This window comes from Ciona intestinalis, chromosome 12 (assembly GCF_000224145.3).
Source record: "Ciona intestinalis chromosome 12, KH, whole genome shotgun sequence".
Classification (NCBI taxonomy): Eukaryota; Metazoa; Chordata; class Ascidiacea; order Phlebobranchia; family Cionidae; genus Ciona; species Ciona intestinalis.
Genome location: NC_020177.2, coordinates 328897 through 351523, shown reverse-complemented (window position 1 = coordinate 351523; position 22627 = coordinate 328897). Strand labels below are relative to the sequence as shown.

Below are 22627 nucleotides of genomic sequence, written 5' to 3'. Positions count from 1 at the left end.
CTCCAACAACACAAAAAAAACACTTTATTATCTTATATGTAACCTACTTTATCCTCACGTGGCCGGAAAACGACAGTGTATGTTACTTTGTAGGTGATTATTTATTCTTTTTTTTGTTTTTTTTGTATCTTGAATTAATAATTAAATTCCCTCTGATGAACAACTTTAATATACATTGCTACTCCTAGGGAAGTAGCACTTCACAAAGACACACTTTACTTTTTTCCAGCCCAGACAGATACAACCACACATTTAAATTAGTGTGTAAAGAAAACCTGTTGAAGTTTTTGCTGCCACTCTGGCGTGTATATCGCACGACAATTAACAGTAGTTGCACCTTATACCGGTTATTCAAATAATCAGCCAAAAAATAATGTTAAAAAAAGATTGTTTTTTCTATATCTTAATATTTTAGACAACTGATTAATCACCACTGGGTTGGAATTAACAGCAAAACAAAAGTTGTTAAAACCTGCTATGGATAAAAGGTGTGTGAAAAGTTTCAGTTAAAAAGCAGGGCAACTGCAACCAAAATGTTTCACATCTAAATACCTTGTTTGTTCCACAAGACATTCCATTGCGAACAAAACCAACATCGCTGGTGTCTGGTGATGTTATCGTGATGGACCGACAGGCTTCACCAGCCACAACAAAGCGAAACGAAAGTCCAGATACGCCGGACAGCGTTGCAGTTGTGGCATTCGACATACAATGCAACAAACCACATTCTCTGTCCCTGAAATACAAGTTTGAAGCAGTTTCAATGTAACTAAATTTCTATTACTACAAACACAGATGTTTTCTCTGATAAAGCTTTTCTGGCAATTAAATTTTACTGTTACGTCATTTTGACGTTATGTTCAGGTCTTATCCATCATAAAACCCACAACGTGTTGAGTGCATAAAATGCAATGTTTAAAATAAAAAATAAACAGAGAAATGTGAAACATACTATGAGATTAATAAACAGAAAAGCTAAAAAAAATGTTTCTATACAAACAGAAACAAAGACATTTCATAAAGTTTGTTTAATATAAAATATAAAGTTTTCATGCAATATATGAGTAAAGTGTTTACGTCAAATTGCATTGAGCATATGTGCTTGGTGGTGTGTATCCACAGTGAGCGTATCGTTCTCCTTGAGTATTGACGAGGTAACAAATACTTGCGCCGTTTCTGCTCGCTGTTATAATATAAAGGACCAAGTTGCCTCTTGTATTGTAAAGTTAAATCTAGACATTAAGCATTTTGTTTGTTTTTTTGATGTGTATGTTTGCCGAAATGAGACAACCTAGTAGTCACTACTGTGGTGGAGAAAATGTATTGTCCAATAATAAGGATAATGTTAGCAGAATTAATATTTAAGCCTTGTAACTTAAAGTGAGAATATGGCAATCTAACTTTGCCACAGCAATAGTTTATAATAAGTTTGTGAATCAAGTACTTACATGGTCCCCAGTATTCCTGGCATTGTGTAGAACGATCCAGGCACAACCCGGACACGCATACCCCTGTTCCATTATTACAAGGTAAACTGTCTTTTCGGAAGAAATCTCCTGGACACTGAGCAAGTATAAAGATATGAATAACTCTGATACACCACACGCCCGCTTGTTTATGAGCAACTGGCATGTAACATTGGTCAGTATCACATTTTCCTAGATATTTTTAACTAATTCTCAATATGCAATTATTATTAACAAATAAATATTCCAACATTGTTCTGCTGTCGTAAGTTGACATTACACAATCTTAATACTTCCAATTAATCAATGTCAACACTTATCAGATAACAATAAATGGAACGAAATAAATCATATTGCGAACCATTTGGTCTCTATTATAACAGCCGATATACTGGATATAGCATCCTGCGCTAGCGCTTAAGTATAAGTTTGGGTCTAAACAAAGTCACTTAACCCAACCAGCAATATTATTGATTCAGCGGTGGATACAAACTACTATTAAGTCTGACACACTACATGGCCGATTGCGAGGTACTGGCATATGAAATTAGTCACTATTACATTTTGCCTATATTTGTGTAGCATTAATATTAACAGATTATAAAAGACTGCCACACCTGATTGGATATGCCAGAACAATACTCTGGCAGATCACAATCTGCATGACTTGAGTTACGACATATGGTTCCACTGTGGACAAAGGTGCAGTTGTTGTAACAACAGAGTCCTTTATTACATTGAGCTGACGGCCACAACATGCATGTTGCTGCATTGCAACATAATCTGCATGGAAAGAAAACAATCAACTTTATGATATATTTACTCTGCGATGCAACATAATCTGAAGAAATGTAACTTTCTTTTTTAGGAGATCTTTCATTTAAGTTTTTAAGGATATAACAGCAGTGTATATTTAAATGAGCAGCAAACAAAACTTTTAAAATGTTTGTTTAGCTGAATGCTACTTCTACAATCAGCATGTCTCTTCCTCGGAAATGTATGGTTTTTACTACAACTCATTGATAACTAAATAAAAAATACCCCCCAAAAAATAACAAACACCCACAAAGTAACATACATGGTAACTCGTAAGCTGGCGCAAGGTGTATGAACACCTGTGTTATAACGACTGTCGTTTTCCGGCCACGCGAGGATAAAGAAAGTTACATTCATTCATTCATTTAATGTGTAGCTGAAATTGTCAGCCATACACAAAAATCAATACCCTATAATGTTGCATACCGGTAAGTGAACACAAGGAATATAAAGAGATCACATATTGCTAACTCTTCAAGTTCCTCACCCCATGTAAAATAGAACATTTTATTCAATACATTTTATTTAATGGTTTCACTGTATCGCATTTTTAGTGATGTTTATTGCTTATCGCCTTCTCTTCTTTACTTCAATTAACTTGATTCAGTTCTCGTATTTAAAGTGATAAATACTCACGTATTGCATGACCCAGGGAAGCCACAATCACATTGTTCCCCAGCTTCTACCAACCCATTCCCGCACACAGGGGTTGTGAATATATTTGATGGGTTGGGAACATTCAACAAACAACCAGGATCATGGAACTGAAGGAAAGCATCAAGTTGTTGTCGACTACAATTCGTCCAATCTGTGCCGCTGTTTAAAGAAATTATTGAAAAGTTAATCAGAATTTTGTGCTTGTAGTGTAGTTTTCTAATAACTATTAGAATGTTATTAGAAAACTAATAACTTTATAATAGTTATTAGTTTCAATGGTAGTTTCAACTGGTTCAATCTCAACTGTAAATATTTAGTTTAATTTAATACTTCATTAAAAAATTAGATGGTACAGAATTATACTTCTAACCCAAAATGGGCGTGTAAACGTTTCCTACTGTTTTTTTGTGCATGTTTTCTACTTTTTATATTTTGTGCTTGTAGTGTAGTTTTCTAATTACTATTAGTAGTTACAGTGGCTTTATTAAAATAATGGCAGTATTATAATATTACACACAAAGTTTTACTTCAAAGTAGACATGAGGTTTACAATACAACTGCATGCGACGCTCAATAAAACACTTGTGTTATAACTCAGTTGCGGACAAGCAAGGATAAACAATTGATAACTCCTGTATTAGTGACCTTACCCGTTTGCAAAAGTATCCATGATGCAACTTGGTTGGCTACACGCACAACTATCTGTGTCATGCTCCATACCAAGGTTATGACCAAGTTCATGCGCCATCACCATCGCTACTAAGGCGGTTGAATTTCTGAAATCCTGAACAAAATATTGGTTGAATGGTCATTATTGTTATAGCTTGTTTGAATGAATAAATTGGAGAATGTTACTATTTATTCTTATGCTGTAATGAAACAATAGTCTTTATAACATGAATGTTTTGTTTTATATACCTTGTGCCGCTTACGAGTTCGTACATATGTAACTTTGTGTGGGGTTATTTTTAAGGAACGTTATTTTTTATATATTTTATAGTGTATGGCTGACAATTAGGCCAACCCATTAGTGACCACTGGGTTGGAGCAAATGCCGTTAAGTGTTTTGCCCAAGGACCTGTACTTCTGCCTTGGTGGCAGCATCGAGCTTCGAATCCATTGCACACTGTGTTATCGTGCAGGTCAACGGCGGGTCATTACTCATACTAACATAATTTAATTAAATGCACAAGCAGCATGTACTACACAACTTACATGAGTTAGTGTTACAGAAGTACTTCTACACATTCCAGATACAAAAGCAATCCCAATACCAGTTAAGCCCCTGCTATGTGTGATAAGCATGGCGGTATCGGTCAGTTTCCAAACATTGTTTGCAAGTCCTACAGCAAGTTGTGTATCACGGTATGTACGTAATGAATTCAATGTCATCTAGGGCAGAAAATTACTTGTAATATTCCCTTTAAAACACTTAAAAAAAACTAAATACCTTTTTAATAAATTTCTAATAATAGTAGTAAATAATCACGTATTCGTTCGTTTATATCAGAGTAACTCAAAGCAGACTTTCTTTTGTGAATTATACAAAGCTGCTTCATAAACCTCATGCTTACTATTGAGTTCAATTTTGCAACTTTGTGGGAAAATTTAGCCGTGCTTCATGAAGTTGTTACTTGGATGCACGTAAGCAGGACAATGGACACAATGGATACTTTGGTTATTACTGAGTTTTTTTCTGCCATTCGAGATTATTAGGTGATTCTACCTCGTTGCTAGCCACAACATTTATCAAGTTCTGTTGATTCCAAATTTCCACATGACTCAGCACGACTCGGAAGTTCAAAGGTCGAAACAACAAATCAACGATGTTGGTGAAAGTTGAAAAGCGAGAATGGATTGCAGCGATTGACCCGATGCTTTGAAACTTAATAAATAGAAAATATAAATGAGATCAACAAACTCACAAATAGAATAACTAATAAGCGGTATATAAAAAAAAGCCGTCCTTGCCCCACCACACGGGGGTAAATAAGTAAAACCCTGGGTAATACTCATTTTTACAACTTTGGAAACTATAATAAATACCGAACAAAAATTAAAATTATACCGACTTGTAGATTATGTCACAACAACTTACTTCACTATTATCAGCAATGAGCAACAATTCAATAAACTTTGTTTCAGTTAGAACATTTCTCTTTACTCTGCCACCTGGAATAATCAAGAAAATGAAATTATTTAATTCTATACCTTAAATTGTAAACCAGTGGAAAACTTACTTTAAGAAGGTGAATTCATAAAGGGATAAGTTTTGCAAGCATAAAATTATATAGTAAACTATTTTCTAAATTTTTTTAATGGTTTAACCTCATTTGCAAAAACATACACAACCTGCACATCTTATTTTTGCTTATCAAAATATGTCAAATCTCATGAAGATACTTTTCATGCATCGCTCTTATAAACTTTAATTGTTTTTTACTTAAGGGGCGCACTCTCGCAAACAGTCACGTGTTTTTACCTTTTACAGTTTTAGTCTTTTGAATTATTTCATCTATTTTAATTGCTGAGCACATTTCCACCAAAGGTTCTAGTTTGTCCAATCTCTCAATAATGTGTTGACCGCTGGAGGGTGTGTGGTTAAGGGGTTCGATGCTCAAGGAGATGTTGTTAAAGTGGATGAGTCCGCTTTTAGAGAAAATGAAGCTTTGAAAATCAGTGCAAAAAATTCAGAACATTTAACAAAAAAAATCATCTTGTATTTACTATAAATTTTCCATATAATGAATAAATTTCATAAAAAGTAAATCATGAATATTCTAAAAACATGAAATGTAGATTTCACTGCTGAAACTTAAGTCCTACTTCTTTAATTTTATGTAATTTGCAACATGCACAAGTATGGCAAAGCTACTGAAATCAAATGTTTTTATCTGTACTTAAGAACTACACGGTTACATTAATTGCTTTTTTGTCTTATTCATTTATTTGCATAAATTTTAATTTGTTAGATATCTAAAAAATTCAAAAAAAGCTGCAAATCTAATGAAACAACTGATTCTCTTTAGTTATACCATATCATATTTTTCCCTCTTAAAGCTGGCACGAGGTGTATGAAACACAACACCTTTGTTATATTGACTGTCGTTGTCCCGTCGCACAAGATAAATAAATTGTTTTATTCGTCGTTTTATTCATTCACCACACCAAAATATTCACCACTTTACATACCTGTATCCACCACACAAGTTCAAAGCAACCAAACTCTTCTTATAACCTTCCACATACCCGTGGTACAAGCAGTGGGACAAGTTCCCCTTGATGTAAAATAAATAAAAGTCAACAATGTTAGTTTTTATTTTTAAACCAAAATTTTTATTTGTGACCAAAACGTTTTTGAGGCTTAACAATTTTTGGTTTGGAAACCTTAAATTTATAAACCAAGCATTTATTTTTGTTGATCAAATTAAAGATCTAGCCAACCTTATTATCATAAGATATTGCAGATATAACATCGTGTGAAACAACACCAGAATTTCTCTTTAAAATCAACCAGAAAGTTTTATCGTTCAAATTAAACGAAATCTTTTCTTCCAACTTTCTTTGTTTATTCAACTGCATAATATCGTTCATGTTATTTATTGGGTGTTTGTAATGAACAATTTATTATAGACATTTATTTATTTATGTGGTAGTACATCTGTGCTGCAAAATGTATAGCCTATACAACAGGGACCAGTGTGTTGAAGCCATCACTGTTATACTTTCTTGTCCAAAAAACGACTACAAAATGGTAGATTGGTAACAGTGTCGAGCTTCAAACCAGTATCGTTTTAACCAGTACTTTATTAAGCAGGTCTGAAATGACTCAAGATGAGAGCCATTTTATAATGCCTCTAACTAGGAATTATTATGTCACAATTTTTTTAACACTGATTTCAAAAAACTTGTAGTTACCAGTAAGCGAGTAAAAGCCAATATTGCGCAACGAAAGTGTTTAATATGTAAAAACAATAACAAGTAAAAATAGATAACAGAAACTGTAATGTTACCGCTGGTAGTTCAATAACTTCCCTATCGGGAAACTCCCAGTTGTGGAAATTTTTCGCTCCAGACTTTTCTTTAAAAATAGAAATTTGTTTATTTCTTAGTTTAATTAATTAAATATTCGCTATCGTATTCAAGGAGATAAATAAATTAAGTTACTTACCGAACAAGCATATTAAACATAATATTGAAACAATACCAAGCGCTCCCATATGTCTAACAGTTGTGTGTATATGTCGGTACATTAAACCGTAGACTGAACGGCAGTATTTGCCAATAATAACAAATGGTTAGTAATACTTCCACGGGAAGCTGATCTGATTAATTAAATCAATCGTATCTAACCAATTTTAACATAAACACGCACTTTTTAAACGATACTGCTTAATAGTTCACGTTACCAACATGGCTGAGGATATCTTTCGCTTAAATTATCGCCGAAGCTACTCCTTACGGTGGTGTGTTAGAAAAACTCTTAACGACACTTTCACCACTATGCACTTTAGTCAAAATCCAAACCAAAATTGTCCCCCACTCGCCACTCAGCCATAATGCGTGTATCTCTTAGCATTCGCAAGATATGAGGTATCGCACATATATATAACATCTGTGTTTATTATAACTTTGACACCCCTGCTACAACTCGTATGAATAAACGCAACCAATTTGACCATCTCATGGATTCAAATATTAAAATGACAGTCGTTATAACACGGGTATTATTGAGCACGTAAATGGTCCATAGATTCTTCATAGACGTCGAACAGTTGTTCTTGTGTTTCATACACCTCATTCCCGCTTACAAACTTTAAGTTCCCACCACGCGAGGATAAGTTGTCATAATCAGTATAATCTTTACGCTATCGCCATTTTGCATTAACCAATCCGTTTTACACCATACAGGTTGCAAGATGACATTTGCTGAATTCTTCAAGAAGTTCCATAAACACGTGATATAGCCTAACTTCTTTTGTTTGTTTATTTTAAAGAAAGGTAAGATTAATAAAAGAATAAAAAAGAAAAATAACGATTTTATAACAAGATGCAAGATTGCAAATCTAAAGCCGAAAATTCGTAACTATTAATATTTGTCCGTTTCGAATTTCCGGCATTTCAATTTGTGGCTTTAAATTTGCGGCTTTTATTAGTCAGCACACTAAACATCGCCGGTGCAACAGAAACTTATTTGACCGAAATTTCTTCATGAGATCTTCTTCTTAAATAATCGAAAATAGCGGCCTGCAAATGCTTATCGGGTGGACCAAACGTAGGTCGGACCTGCACGCCGTGCCCAGGTATTCTTGTGCATTTGGGGAAGTACGGTTTACTAGTGATGACGTCACTAGTCGCTACGTCATCATCGTCCGTCTCGTGACCGCGACGTTTTTCTTTCGTTCTTCGGTTTTGAAACCAGGTTTTGATTTGACATTCTGTAAGATTCTGAAAGGAAAATAATTTGTAAATTTCTAGTTTTAATGTTGAAACGAAAGGTAAATAATGTGGTTTTCGCAGTCAATATTCTAATGGTTTGAATACATTTTTGTGTGTTACTTATCTAAAAAGTTTAGCAAGTAAAAAAATACCACACAACAGTTTAAATAGTCTAATTATTTGTTCAAAACGTCTTTTGTGTAAAATTTACAAGATTATACATTGTGTATATAGAAGGCATTTCACACTTGCATTGCTAAAGTCCGGCTTTTACCGGTCGTAACTACAACACGCATGTGCTTTGATGGCACCGACCGCCAATTGCGTCCAAAGAATAAAATGAACCGTGCAGTCGCGTAGAGACATCAGTTCGACCACCGACACTAATTAGTCAACATTATGAACCCACCGCGGCAATAAAGAAACCTTTTATAGCTCGTAATTGCGTTTACACCCGCGAATTTTCAACATTAATACATGCACGTTGGAATATCATTATTTTTGTAAAGGAACACAAAGCGTAACAACGATTTTTAACCGATTTATATTTCGTCGATATAACTTTATTGTAACCACTGATATCGCTTTCTATCTCCGTTATTTTAAAATAATCGGTGCAACAGCAGGAGATATGAATGCATGATTGAATAAATAAATGACAGAGATAAATAAATTCATATAATAGGGTGGGGGAAGATGGGACACATTTCCCTTTTTTTTTCTCGTTCCATTTGGCAGCAAACAAAGAACATTCAAAGAATTACAAAACCGTAGCCTCACGTCTTCCATTGACGGTTGTTAATTGTTTAAAACACGATCGGGATATTGAGATATTATGTGCTAAAGGTGTCCCATCTTCTTCCACCCTACTATAATGTTTATTCTTACTTAAATATTCCCATTAAAAATTCTTACCACTTTTTGCGCGAGTAGTGCTCTCTCGGATCGTGTGAGATACGGCTTTATGGAAAATGCTTTGTCGAGCTCAAGGATCTGGAAACCTGTGAAGAGACGACGTCCAATGCGGGCGGAGGATGATTTCGAGGATTGTGGAGATGTGTCAGAGGTTGGGAGGGAGGAGTTTAAACGATCGCTCTTTTCACCAGCTGTGTTGGGAGTTTAGGTTAAAGGTTGGCACAATATAATATAATATGATACCTCTATTTCATAAAGATTGAAGAAATGAATGTAACTCATTTATCCTCGCATGGCGGGGCAACGAAAGTCGCAATAACACGGGTGTTTTGTTTCATACACCTCGTGCTCGCCTATTACGAGTTACCACACATGTAGCCTAATAAAATATATTTTTAAAACATACTTGATATTTCAGAAGAATCGTTGAGACGATTCCTGACGTCAGTATCGCTATCATCTGATGAGGAACCATCCAGTGGGAAAGCACCGCAAGATGTACTTGATGAATTATCACCAAGACGTAATGGTCCCTGTAGGTTGTGGTAAGCTTGGTTCTGTAGGATAGGTTGGTACGGTTTCGTGGCGCAGATGTCAAATCTTCGGTTATGTTGTAAATGAAACGTGTTGTATGGATACTGCGGTTCTGTGTGTTCGGATCGACTCTTATCAAATCTTCGTTCTGTTGGTTCCTGCTTACAAGTTCTCCACTGGACTGTGTAATTGTTCCTTGTCGCTTTAACCTGACCTGCTTGAGTTCTAGCATTGGAGGAACTTTTTTTATCTAAAGATGTCTTGCCAAGAATAACATCGATAGAAAAGTTTAACGTCATTTTTCTGTTGTCTTGTTACCTGCAAGCTGTAACGATTGATTTGAATACCTGTAGCAGTCTTGACGTTTTACTTATAAAGGTGCAGCGCGCAAGAAAAAGGCAAATGACAATACTCTTGACGGGAAGGCAGAGCGCCGCTGTGGCGCGTGCTCCATTCCTTCTACTTTGAGTAGAAACAATGACAACTCGGTGACAAAACTACAGGCGGCGATTAGGCGGCGACGGAGAGGGTGGCACGGCAAAGATAAAAGTGTTGTAAAGTTGTACAAGTACATGACTACAATGATAACCCGAACGCATTGTCTTGTACTTGTGTCTTACGTTCAAGATTTTACTTTAATGGTTAACAAGATTTTTTGGAATATAAAAAATGAATGTATAAATATATGTTTTAAAAAAAAATACCACGCAAAGTAGAATTCCATAGTAGCTAATATATATTACTGACGGGGAAGATGGGACACCTTTAGAACATTATATAAAACAACGGTCTTTGGGAGTCATGAGGATACTGTTTTACAATTATTTGAATGTTCTTTGTTAACAACCAAATGGAACGAGAAAATAGAATAAAAAGGTGTCCCATCTTCTCCCACTATTTTATACTTGTACTTTACACAAGAAAAGTTTTTGTATGGAAAAATAAAGTTCGTTCAAATTAGATAAAAAACTAATTTTACGAAATAATATTAAAACATTTTTTAGCTAAACGATCTACTTGCTTGTAATATTAGGTTTATGTTCTACACAGAAAAATATACGCGTGTTAACATTTTGACTTGGTGTATTAAATAAACAGCTTGACCGTTATAACTCTTCAGCGTCAGAATTTTACGATCGCGTGCCCTTTGTTAAATATTATAATCCGTCCCGACGAAGTAATAAGTTCACTATAATTCCAAGGACTTCTCGTCTAAGCATTGCTTGTCTACTGCAGTAGACACCGACTCGATTTGCAACACGCTCCACAGTCTAGCCTCCGCGTCGCTGGTAATTGGTGGTCGATCGCTGTTTGAATTGGGGAATATTATTCGGGACTCAGTTGCTGCTCACAGGTACTTGATATAACAATTGTCGCAGCAACAGCAACTAAAGTCTCCACACATTTCGTCGCTTTGTAGATTAACGTTGGCGTCACGTCGTAATTGATACATTGTATAAAATAGGGGTTAAAGTTGTGTCTAAATCTTTATATATTTAGAATTCGCTTTAAGGATTATATGAAGCGAACGCAAGTTATGTAGGAATACAAAATTTATAAATTCTGCTGTGACATAACATACATATAGTATAGGGTGGGGGAAGATGGGACACCTTTTCATTCTATTTTCTTGTCCTATTTGGTGGTAAAAAAAAGAACATTTAAAGTATTATAAAACCGTATCCTCACGACTCATATAGACCGTTGTTAATTGTTTAAAACACGATCAAGATTTTTCATATTATGTGCTAAAGGTGTTCCGTCTTCCCCCACCCATATAATAAGTTTTATTTTTCGATTACGGTAGCTTATAATCAAAAGACATAACATAATAAGAGTGTTCTTTAAACATTACATCCCGTCTTTTAATTTTTGTGCAATATTTTGCAACTCGCAAAACTAGTGTATTTTTCACAAGAACGTACAAATCTCGGATATTTTAATTTTTACATGCTAGTAGTATAACGCAAACTTTAATTGTAGTCTATGTTTAGTATTCGAAGAGCAACAGGTTTTACAATCACGCCGTACTTCCTGTTTAACTATGACGTAACAACGACCAATTAACGACGTAACAATCGGTACATAAAAGCGAAACCAATCTCACGATGAAGGAACTACCGGTACTTTACCCGTTGCAACATATGTCTTCCACTCCATATCTCAGCTTCTACTGTAGTAGGGTGGGGGAAAATGGAACACCTTTTAATTCTATTTTCTTGTTCTATTTGGTAGTAAATAAAGAACATTCATAGAATTATAAACCCGTATCTACACAACTCCCATAGGCATAGACCGTTGGTAATTGTTCAAAACACGATTGGAATATTTAGATGTCATCTGCCAAAGGTGTCTCATCTTCCCCCACCCTACTGTTCAATAATTTCGCTGCGAACGCGTCAACAATTAAAAGAACGTATGGTAAGATGAGGTAATATGCGACATGTTTTCATGTTCTTTTCGCGTCCCATTTGGTAGTAGTCCATTTTTTGCCCATGTTTTGTTCATCTTTTGTCGATGTTTTATCCAAATTTTTACCCATGTTTTGTATTTCGCGGAACGGAAATTTTATATAACACGTCATTCCGTTCAAAGCATAAACAACTCGAAAACACCAACTGTAATTAATTATATTTCTTGTCACTCAAAATGTATTGCACACAACGAAAGTCGTACCGAACTCCTATTATACCAGAAAGGCACCATCTTCCCACCAACATTAATCCGGTACAAACAATATAATTCGAATACAATATGAATCATTATACAAAATCTCAGTCGCTTTTTTAAGCTAATAACACCACAAGCATAAAGGTCTAAACTTTAATAAAACGACATTAAAACTTGTCCCTTTGCCATTCACAAATGATTAAACACATTAGGTGGTTTGTTTCTTTGTAGTTGCAGCGATTGTTTGAATAACAGGTAAGTCGTTGATTAAATCACTCTGTAGCTCAGCCAAGTGGTCATTATCCGGTGTAGAAGATTTTCGAGTTATCATTTCTTTCATGACGAGGTCTTGGTAGCGGTTTAGTGTTCGATGCACATCCTGAAAATATTAATAATATTAATTAACTCCTACCTGAAATTTCATTTACTGAAAACATTTTTATTTAATTATTTTTTTATATTTTTCATACTGAAACTTTCTGGTAGTCGTTAAACATTTTAAACCAGATTTCAATACATTATAGTGACAATTCAATGCTAGTAAAATAAACATTATAGGCAATTGGTTATGAATTGAAATCGATATAACTTCCATATTTATATATATGTTTTTTTGTGAAATACTGATTAATGTGGGCTTTCAGGGTTGGCCTGCCCACCCTGCCACCCCAAGTTTGGCGCCTATGATCATAAAATGGCAAACAACAAAAGAGGGTTATCACTTTTTACCTTATCAACCAATGGTTGAATCTTCCCAAGAACTTCTGGAACGCATTTTCCTGGAGTGTGGATCATGCAACCTGTGACTGACTGTGGTATAAAGAATAAAGTTATTATAAAATGTGGGAAACTGTGCACTTGACCCGGTGTGTGGAGACTTATCGTTCGTTATAATGACTATAAAGAAACAATCAATATGTTACACTCATTTTAAGAAGGAATATTTTTGTTACCGTATAACAAAATCAAAGAGACAAAATAAGTTTCATGTAAACCCAACTACACTAAATACCTGAAACACAATAGTGACAGCCAGGTGAAGCGCCATTGCTCCATTACTTTCATTTTCCAACTGTTTTAACAGAGACATCTTGTGGCCATGCATTACTTGCCTGTGGTCAATTGAATATTTGAGATTAAACTTTCTTACACCTTTTTCTTAAAAAAAAAAAATGTTAGGGTTTGTTCTAATAAAAAAAATAGATTCCTAAACTTTAAAAAACCTTTTGTTTTTTAACGTGGGCATGGGGGTTCGTATAAAATGAAACAAATACAGTTACTTCAATAATCTTTGTACATTGTAGTGACATGCTGCAGGCAGATCCGGAGGATCTTCTGTTTGTCAAAGTTTAAGACTCAAAAAAAGATTCCATCTTACCGATCTTTTTTCTTATCAGCTGATCGCAGAAAAATGTCGCAAGTTTTCGGACTGGTGGCTTCTTGTAACGCTTCAGTGAATTCATGGAGATCCTTACCCGTCACGCTTGAATTAAGACGGGTGAGCGAAGGTTTGAGCTCGTCCGGGAACAACGAGAGCATTTTTATACGAACCTGTCATGGGTTGAGATGTTTTGTGGTAAAATTGCTTCTACAGGTGTCGGTAACAATTATGCTTTAGTCCAGTTTTTAATGTCTTTTACCCTGCTGGTTTGTTTATATTACAGAATAGAACCAATCAGTCAATCACAACATTAATCAATGAGATTCCCTGTGTTGACAACTATGAAAAACATTATGCTGTGAATTAAAATGCAACATCTAAGTTACAAATTCAAGGTTAGCAATCAAAGGAACCGTTTCAAAGCCACGTATAAGCAGCAAATATAATCTGACAATCTAAAGTTGCAATTATAAAGCCAACAATTTCAAAGCCAAAAACTTAAAGCCACAAATTTAAGCCAGCAATTTGTAAACTTAACCAAGAGCAGCAAGACCTTATCGTCACTATTGAAAACTGACTAAAGGTTATCCAAGGTCACACTAAATAACAAGACCTCTTGCTCCAATAAAACATTAACAACTACTATACAACCCCCAACACCATATAGAGAATTAATTCTCACGTTTGCTGTCATCTCAGTGTTAGCATCTGCGCCAGACACCGACTCAATCGCCACCAAAGCAAAAATGGAGTTGGTGATCTCAAGACAAATCGTTTTCAACAAATGTTTCTCAAGTTGTACCGCTGTATCACCTGTAATGTTTCATTTAAATAAGATGATGGGTCAATTTGGTGAAAATATTGTTGGTAAAATTCTAAATTATATTGTATCAGATGAATTTGTTTAGTTTTGTTGTAATCTAACGCTACTATTGAAGTTGCCATCATTGTAGGCGTATGTGTCCTTGGGCAATATACTTAACGGCAATTGCTCCAACCCAGTGGTAAACAATCACCCACAAAGCTACATACATGGTAACTGGTAAGCAGTCACATTGTGTATAAACCACCACACATGGTACATGAATACCACAGCATTGAGAAATAATCACAAATACCAAACAAACAAACCTTCGAACAACTTGATAGCTTCCATGAACAGTCGTGTGTTCGCCCACATTGTGCTGATCTCTTCAATACTTTGCTTTCGAGATTTCGCGAGAGATTTCTTCTCCGCACAACCACCTGCAGATGCGTCCTGCCCACTCTCTCCAGCTTCTTTCGATTGTTGAGCAGAAATTTGGAAAACTGACTTCACAACAGCTTGATATGATGTATGTAATGGCCTGTAGGAAAAATATGTTTGTAAAAAAAACTTTAATTTAGCACGACATTAGGAGTGAAAACTTACTTGAAACTTGACAAGCATGTTACAATTTTAGCAACATATACAACCAATTTTTTATTCAAAATTGAAGTAGAAATATGCTTTTGCTGAAAAAAACTTTATTTTAAACCAAATTTTGTATTTTTTTAATTGGTTATTTTTTAGACGAAAAAATTAGTGAACATCTAAATTTTGTCGTTTTTATCCTACAAGAAATCACCTGTGAATCCTCTCACTTAGCTCCTGTAAAAAATCTGGAGGACAATCTCTGATCCGATTGTGGAGGACATCAGTGATCTCTCCAACATCCATGAAAGGAAGATCATCCTGAGACGACGAGGGCTTGGATGGTTTCGTCTCCGTCTGCGTCTCATGCTCTTTCTCTATGACATCATAAACATAAGCATTATATATGTATGGTAGGGTGGGGGAAGATGGGACACCTTTTTAATCTATTTTCTTGTCCCATTATAGGTAGTAAACCAAGATCATTAAAAAATTATGAAACCATATCTACACAGCTCCCATGGACCGTTGTTAATTGTTTAAAACACGATCAGAATATTTGGATATTATGTGCTAAAAGTGTGTCTTCCCCCACCCTACTATGTTACATGCACATAGGCACCAATCTTTTGGAAAACCAGGGTGTAGTTTAGGTCATATACCCATGTTTGTTACACTTAATTAGTGAGTTATCATCAATTATTATATTTCTATGAATATCCAGATTATTCACGTAACATATCATAATTGATTCCAGGTTTTTAGGTTTGAGTTTGCCACTTATTACCCAACATCAAACTTACTCCACTTTAAACGTTTCTTGTCCTTTCCTTTCGTTTTCACCTCACGAGCTCCTTTCCCCGATCCACTAGCTCCCTCAAACCCTTGTTTTACGCTACCAGAACCTTCTGTGGCCTTTTTTCTTCGATCATCTGAAAAACTAAGAGATTAATATCTGATGTGACAGATAAAAGAATCTAATTTATTTATTTTTGCGTGGCAGGGCAATGACAGTCGTTATAACACGGGTGTTTGGTTTCATACACCTCGTGCCCATTCGCAAGTTACCACGTATGTAACTTATTTATCCTCGCATGGCGGGGCAACGACAGTCGCTATAACACGGGTGTTCTGTTTCATACAACTCGTGCCCGCTTACAAGTTACCACGTATGTAACTTATTTATCCTCGCATGACGGGGCAAAGACAGTCGTTATAACACAGGTGTTCGGTTTCATTAATTTTGTGCCCATTTGCGAGTTACCACAAGAGAGATTTGCAAATCAAATAAATTAAACTGCCAAAGAAGAGAGTGCCACAATGGTGGCAGCAACCAGCTTTGAACCTGGTATCCTCCAATTTCACGACTGTAACCACTAAGGAAATGGGACTATTCTAGTTAAAAACAAACCTTTTTTTTCGCTTTTCTTTTTCGGATCTCCCGTGGTCTGATGTAAATATTCTTTCCTTTCTTCTTCAGTAAGAGCAAACACTGAAGATTTTTTCACATCCTGAGAAAACATTATATTTTATGCAAGAATAATAAGAATATATTTTAACATTAGATATTCTAGTCTTATAAAGACAACTATTTTATTAAACTTTCTAAAACCTAAACAAAATTTCTAAAACATAAAATTTAAATATACGAATATGGTATGTTGTTCAGTTGTTGTCATCATAGGTGTTGTATGTTTAAAAGAAATCTGCAGCATTTTTGTTTTGTGATTATTTAACATCATCAGGGTTTTGCCGTTAAGTGTCTCGTCACATAGCAAGACAAAATGCTGGTCCTGGAACGCTGGAATATCTTTTTTTACCTTTTCTGCTTTTTCTCTCATCATACCGTCGAAATATTTGAGACATGAATTCACAAAAGCTTCGTTTGCGACGATACTGTTGGCAAATATGATCCCGGGCACGGAGGATTTGATCTTCTTCCTCTCCCGCATCACGTGGTGGAGAAGTTGATTGCAATCCTCATCGAGGAACGATGTCGGAAGAAAATTCTAAGTTTTAAAAAAAGTTTAATATATTTATATTTATATACATTCTTTTTTAACTCTTATAAAAATTTTCTTCTTATAAATTTTGCCTTTTTTAAATTTCAGTTATTATATTTTTAAGACAATTTTGCCAAGCTACAAGAAAACAAAAAAATAATGAATGAAGTTAAAATGAAAATCTGAGTCCTATTTTTTATTAATTTATATTTTTTTAATCTTTTTTATCTGATTTAAATAAATTCTGAGTGTTTTAAAATGAGACAGCAATACAGTAAAACACATTGGTTCATTAAACATCTAAACATTTTACCATCATATCAACCCAGTCTCCATTAGCGATTGTTTCATCAACAGTTGCCATTATTTGGTCAACAATAGATTGGCCGACACACACGGACTTGAGGAACAACGGGGGGTTTGTTGTGAGTCGACGACGCACATAAGACTTGGGGTCAGAAATACCAAGTCTCGAGACGGCATCGAATTCTGAAGAAAAATTGGGAAATTTAAAAATAACATTCGGAAAATGGAAACACAGCAGATATCAACAAAAACAACTTGAATAAGAAATCACAATACTGTTGGTGTGTTGCATTTCAATCAAACTTTCCGGATGCATTACTCCCAACAATATGGGATAACTAATACCCTAAAGTACTGAGAAAACACAAGTATTAAATATATATATATCAAATAATGGTATTGGTATATATATAAATATAAACACATTAATAAATAAAAAATTTAAGATTCCGTACCAATGTAGTTGTTCTGTGCATAGAAGTTGTCAATCCACTGGTTTTGTGTCTGAGTGTGAATTTCTGGCAAAAACATTGACTTTTCGGAACGGCCACCAGCGATTTGTCCTTTGATCCTCCCCTCTTTGATCAATTCTTCAACTATAGCTGTTGGGGGAACATATTTCATGAATAAATTTGAACACAGCTTTGTACAGCAGTGTGGAACAAAAACAACGGTTGCTTTAATGCGGGTGTTTTGTTTTATACACTTTGTGCCCGTTTACAAGTTATCACATATGTAACCTATTTATCTTCATGTGGCAGGGCAACGACAGTCGCTTTAATGTAGGTGTTTTGTTTCATTCACCTCGTACCCAACTACCAAAATCTTTTATAAAAATCCAATGAAAAAAAAACAAAATCTAAATAAACAATAAACCAGTAGTTAATCTTAAACTCACAGAACAAAAGTTGCATAGATAATCCATGGTCGTGGCTGAGTGGATAAAGCTGTATCGGACGTGTAACGGCGCTCAATACACCACGTATGCGAGCCTGTTGGAACAGATCTGTTATTGATGAACAGGAACTAATTATTATGAAGATAAACAGAATATTATTAACATTAAACACTTGGAGGCAGTTTATTTGTTTGTAATCTTAATTCAAACTTAAAATCTTTTAAATTGGGAGGTTTATCAAACTTATAGTATGCACGGCAGTAAAAACGTGTTTAGTTCACAATGTTACAAACCTATGGGACGTCACTATAATACAAGCAAGTTACTGGTTATTTTAAGATTAAGTGCATAGAAGTAAAATGCCAAAATACAACCAGACCAGATACATATGGTTGAATTTCATTGAAATAACGCCTGTTAACCTAATACAGCTCTTTCAGTAAATCTATTTTGTACCAACATTTTTTTAATGTCGTATTAAGTTTACTTTATCAAGGGATCAAAACTTAACTTGAAATCCAGGATATTAATTTGTTGTTTCAAGAACAAACTTTCCAAAACAGCTGTTTTCGATTTATTTTGACAACAACACTTTATATACCTTATGTTTTGCAATGTATGCTTCGGTAAAAATAGCATTTCTGTTGATTTCGTCCAATTTTCCATCAATTTGTTTCCCAATTCTTGAAATCAACTCCTATATTTTAATTTAAACACAGATTTATACGAAATATGAAATAAAAAAGTATAAAGTTTTGTCCTATTCTATATGGGTGAGGTTCTACAGTGAGGCATGTCATGGAACCTGGGATTTAGGCCAGAGTTGGTCCATTACCCCAACATTGTATATGCACATTCTATTCTATATGGGTGAGGTTCTACAGTGAGGCATGCCATGGGGCCTGGGATTTAGACCAGAGTTGGTCCATTACCCCAACATTGTATATGCAAATTCTATTCTATATGGGTGAGGTCCTAAAGTGAAGCACACCATGAAATCTACGATTGACCTAGAGTTGGCTCATTATCACAATTGTTACAAGTTAGCAAGTATAATTGAAATACCGGGATAAGAAAATCTCCAGGGACGTCATATTGTTTACTGAGTTCAGCAATGGTGAGTTGACCGGTAGATTGAAGATTTTCGTTTATTTCTTCAGCCAATCGATCCAAGTAAGTGCTGAAGTAGGGAGGGGGGGTTTGTTTAGTAGGCTATATATACATATGTTAGGGCTGAAGTGATAAAACTTTGGGCTCGCCGAGCACTTATGGCGACATCAAGGAGAAAGGCTTGGAGAATACATTCCTGTTCAGTAAGCGCTGCTAATCAAAATAATACAGAACACATGGTTTTTAATAAAACATTGCTTAATATTGAGCGTAAAAAACTGCTGTCTTTTCCTTTAGGGATATTTGCCGAGCTTTAGCTTCAAGCGCACTCAATGTTAAGTCACATAAGTTTTCACCTGTCAATCATCTGTCCATAAATAAGCTGCAAGTTACGATCCGATTTGACAAGTTCGTTTGATTTAGCTTCAACGTGAGAGAAATCCACATTTAGAGCTTGTTGCAGATCAACCAAGTTAATACGACCTGTTGATTAAGGATACATAAGTAGGCGACAAACCTGGGGTGGCAGGGTGGGTGGGCAACCCCCATGAAAATTTATGCATTGCATGGACAATAAGGGACAATTTTTAAAAAACTAAACCTGATTCAAAATATTTGCACACTCGTACCTTACCAATAGTTTTTCACAGTTTACACATTTTCCTACACTGAAAATAATGTTCAACATTTTACAGTAAGCAGGATTTAACTTATACAAAAACAGGCAAATAGCTTTGTGAACCATTGTAATAGGGGAAGCAACAAATCTAACAGATTCAGAATTTCCAAAACATTTAACATAACTTTTTGTGTTAGCATACAATTACAATAAAATAATAGCGCCCAAAAACTTTAAACCAGAGTAGTACGCTCTCAACAAATCAACTACACAGTTTTGTTTTTCCATCCAGGGTTCAAAAAAGTGATGAAATAACACCAACGTTGAAAAAAAACAAAACAACACAAACCTCCTTGCATGTAAAGCTCATCCCGTATTTCCTTAGCAAGATGTGTTGGCGTTAAATATTCTTTGCCGTCAACTGAATGCAGAACATCAAGAAGTTTCATTTCTTGCAGTTTGTTAAGAATTTCAATACAATTTCTTTCAGATAACCTGGATAAGAAGTGTTACAATAAAATAAATGCGGCTCTGTAGCATGTGTGACCTAAACATATTTCATACCTCACAAGAACAATATTGCATGCAAACAGAATCTAAGAGTTATATACATATATTTGATATAATACAAGCATTCTTTTCACTCCGACATTTCATTTTTAATAAATTATGCATGCACAAAGTTTATTAAAACAAGGTATTTGGTTCAACGCATTAAACATGGATATCATACAAAAGACGCCCACACACAACGATTAATATAAAAACAACTACCCACTTTTGTGCAGCAGATGAAAGTTGTGCCGTCTTGAACTCAGCTTGCAACTGTTCAATGTCTTTCCAATCAGCCATACTGCCTGTAATGTTGTATAACCCCTAACAAGTTATGCCAAGAAACACCTAGAAGGAAAGTTGTTTATGATTGTTGGTGAAACATCATCGTGATGAACAGAACATAATTGAGCACAGATTTTGTTAATAGTGCATCATCTAGCACAAAATTTGAAAAAGCACACGTTGCACATAACTTATTTGGCACGAATTTTCCAGCAAATGTATCAGCACTTATTAGGGTAATAGTTAATAGTAATTATCAATAACTGTTCTGTGCATTTATTTTACAATTTATCTAAATTATACCAATTTTGAATTCAATCTCCAAATTCAGAATTTTCTTTTAAATATTGCTGTTTTCTAAAAGTGTTATGCAGCTTCATAAAAAGTTATGCATTATCCAAGTCCTGTTCACTCTTTTCAAGTTCTTGCAGCAGAGTTCTACATTTTCCCATCATGATTTTAATGGCTCGGCACATCAGTTCATTTGGAGTAATAGCGACAGAAGATTCAATTGAATAAATGAAATGATCGCGTACTTTGCTCAGTTCTACTCTATCTTTTAAGTGAGGATGTCTCAACACTTCCCGACTGCAAGTATCTTTTCTAGCATCAACCACTCTAGCTTCTTGATCACCATTTTTATTCCGATAAACCTCAATCACTCCGGGAGCAAAACATCTTTGGAGATCTTCCGCATCTGAGTTAAGGATTTGATCAAGAAGTCTGATTTGTGGGAGCAGGCGATATGAAGCGGTCGCAACCGGTGAAAACTTGGCGTGATCTTGGCCCACACCTTTTACTGCGTGTAGTTTTACATCAAGAATGTGACCTGGCCTTAATTTAGCAACAAGAATATCATCATAAACTGGCTTTACTGTAAGCAAGTCCTTCTGATTGCCCAGAGGAATCCATTTAATATCTTTAGAATAAACCTTATGGTGTTTATACAATACATCTAAATCTGTTGTATCTTTGGGCGCTGACAAGTTTTTCGTGCATTTTATATTCAATTCAAATTCCAGAGTGTCTTCAGGTGTCCCATCAGCGTCATCACCTTGCCGATATTCAAATAGTTTTGCGTCTGCAGTCAGTGGTATAAGACCTAACCTATGGGCGAGCACTTCATCTTGTATCACCGTTGTATTGTTGTAAATATATACTTTCTCAATAGCCATTGTTGGGACTTCGGCAATCAGTATTCGACGGAACGCATTGGCGATTGCCGCATCAACACCAAGCATGTCAAACTGCATGGAATCTGGACCGAGTTCGATTACATTGATGCAAAAATTGTCGGCGAATTTTTGAAAATCCCATGCATCGTTGAAACCAGCGTAAGATCGTGGATAAGTTGTCGTGTGTGTGTTTGCAATGCCATGTTCGTTTAGACGAATATTCGACCTTATGTCTTTTATAATATCCATAGCTATATCTGAATCTAGTTAACCTGTACAATTTGTATTCAGTTTATATTTTGTTCACAACTAATCATAAGTGTGCGGAATAAAAAGTATAACCAAGACACAAATACTGTTAAAGTTCAACTAATTAAACAACATCATGCTTTCTTTTAGTAAACCATA

At 35.2% G+C, this 22627-nt stretch overlaps 4 protein-coding genes across 4 annotated transcripts in view; all 4 read right to left on the bottom strand.

Annotated features, from left to right (window-relative positions):
- Positions 1–7635, bottom strand: part of LOC101242066 (zinc metalloproteinase-disintegrin-like batroxstatin-3) — a 12516-nt gene extending 4881 nt beyond the window's left edge. The window contains exons 1-12 of the mRNA XM_026837185.1: positions 7111–7635; positions 6953–7020; positions 6384–6515; positions 6132–6217; positions 5422–5588; positions 5038–5111; positions 4666–4824; positions 4155–4331; positions 3590–3723; positions 2919–3098; positions 2084–2249; positions 1449–1563 (exon numbers count right to left, since the gene is read on the bottom strand). Of these exons, the coding sequence (XP_026692986.1) occupies positions 1449–1563; positions 2084–2249; positions 2919–3098; positions 3590–3723; positions 4155–4331; positions 4666–4824; positions 5038–5111; positions 5422–5588; positions 6132–6217; positions 6384–6515; positions 6953–7020; positions 7111–7192 (1540 nt within the window). The 5' untranslated portion in view covers positions 7193–7635. The remainder of the gene's footprint in view (positions 1–1448; positions 1564–2083; positions 2250–2918; positions 3099–3589; positions 3724–4154; positions 4332–4665; positions 4825–5037; positions 5112–5421; positions 5589–6131; positions 6218–6383; positions 6516–6952; positions 7021–7110) is intronic.
- Positions 7636–7903: 268 nt separating this feature from the next.
- On the bottom strand, positions 7904–10182 carry LOC778698 (homeobox protein MSH-B). Its single transcript, XM_002121178.4, has 3 exons — positions 9700–10182; positions 9294–9484; positions 7904–8387 (listed from the first exon to the last, which is right to left on the bottom strand). The coding sequence occupies exons 1-3, from the start codon at positions 10124–10126 to the stop codon at positions 8130–8132; spliced, it is 876 nt and encodes a 291-aa protein (XP_002121214.1). The 5' UTR covers positions 10127–10182; the 3' UTR covers positions 7904–8129.
- A 2259-nt stretch (positions 10183–12441) lies between these two features.
- On the bottom strand, positions 12442–21307 carry LOC100178658 (E3 UFM1-protein ligase 1). Its single transcript, XM_002122205.4, has 18 exons — positions 20986–21307; positions 20557–20702; positions 19945–20071; positions 19544–19658; positions 19080–19175; positions 18479–18572; positions 18036–18182; positions 17588–17763; positions 17092–17280; positions 16683–16782; positions 16075–16203; positions 15486–15648; positions 15010–15224; positions 14561–14691; positions 13876–14048; positions 13510–13609; positions 13227–13307; positions 12442–12876 (listed from the first exon to the last, which is right to left on the bottom strand). The coding sequence occupies exons 1-18, from the start codon at positions 21057–21059 to the stop codon at positions 12706–12708; spliced, it is 2427 nt and encodes an 808-aa protein (XP_002122241.1). The 5' UTR covers positions 21060–21307; the 3' UTR covers positions 12442–12705.
- On the bottom strand, positions 21108–22559 carry LOC100178608 (DNA-directed RNA polymerases I and III subunit RPAC1-like). Its single transcript, XM_002120065.5, has one exon. It carries the CDS (start codon positions 22466–22468, stop codon positions 21431–21433), a length of 1038 nt encoding a protein of 345 aa, XP_002120101.1. The 5' UTR covers positions 22469–22559; the 3' UTR covers positions 21108–21430.
- Positions 22560–22627: the final 68 nt, after the last annotated feature.

Coding starts and splice junctions, on each gene's coding strand:
- LOC778698 (XM_002121178.4), bottom strand. CDS start 10,126: ATGACGTTAAACTTTTCTATCGATGTTATTCTTGGCAAGACATCTTTA. Junction 9,485..9,699: donor CGATTCTTCTGAAATATCAA/GTATGTTTTAAA, acceptor CTCCCAACACAG/CTGGTGAAAAGAGCGATCGT. Junction 8,388..9,293: donor CACTACTCGCGCAAAAAGTG/GTAAGAATTTTT, acceptor TTTTCCTTTCAG/AATCTTACAGAATGTCAAAT.
- LOC100178658 (XM_002122205.4), bottom strand. CDS start 21,059: ATGGCTGATTGGAAAGACATTGAACAGTTGCAAGCTGAGTTCAAGACG. Junction 18,183..18,478: donor ATCTATGCAACTTTTGTTCT/GTGAGTTTAAGA, acceptor TTCCCCCAACAG/CTATAGTTGAAGAATTGATC. Junction 14,049..14,560: donor ACACTGAGATGACAGCAAAC/GTGAGAATTAAT, acceptor AACCCATGACAG/GTTCGTATAAAAATGCTCTC.
- LOC100178608 (XM_002120065.5), bottom strand. CDS start 22,468: ATGGATATTATAAAAGACATAAGGTCGAATATTCGTCTAAACGAACAT.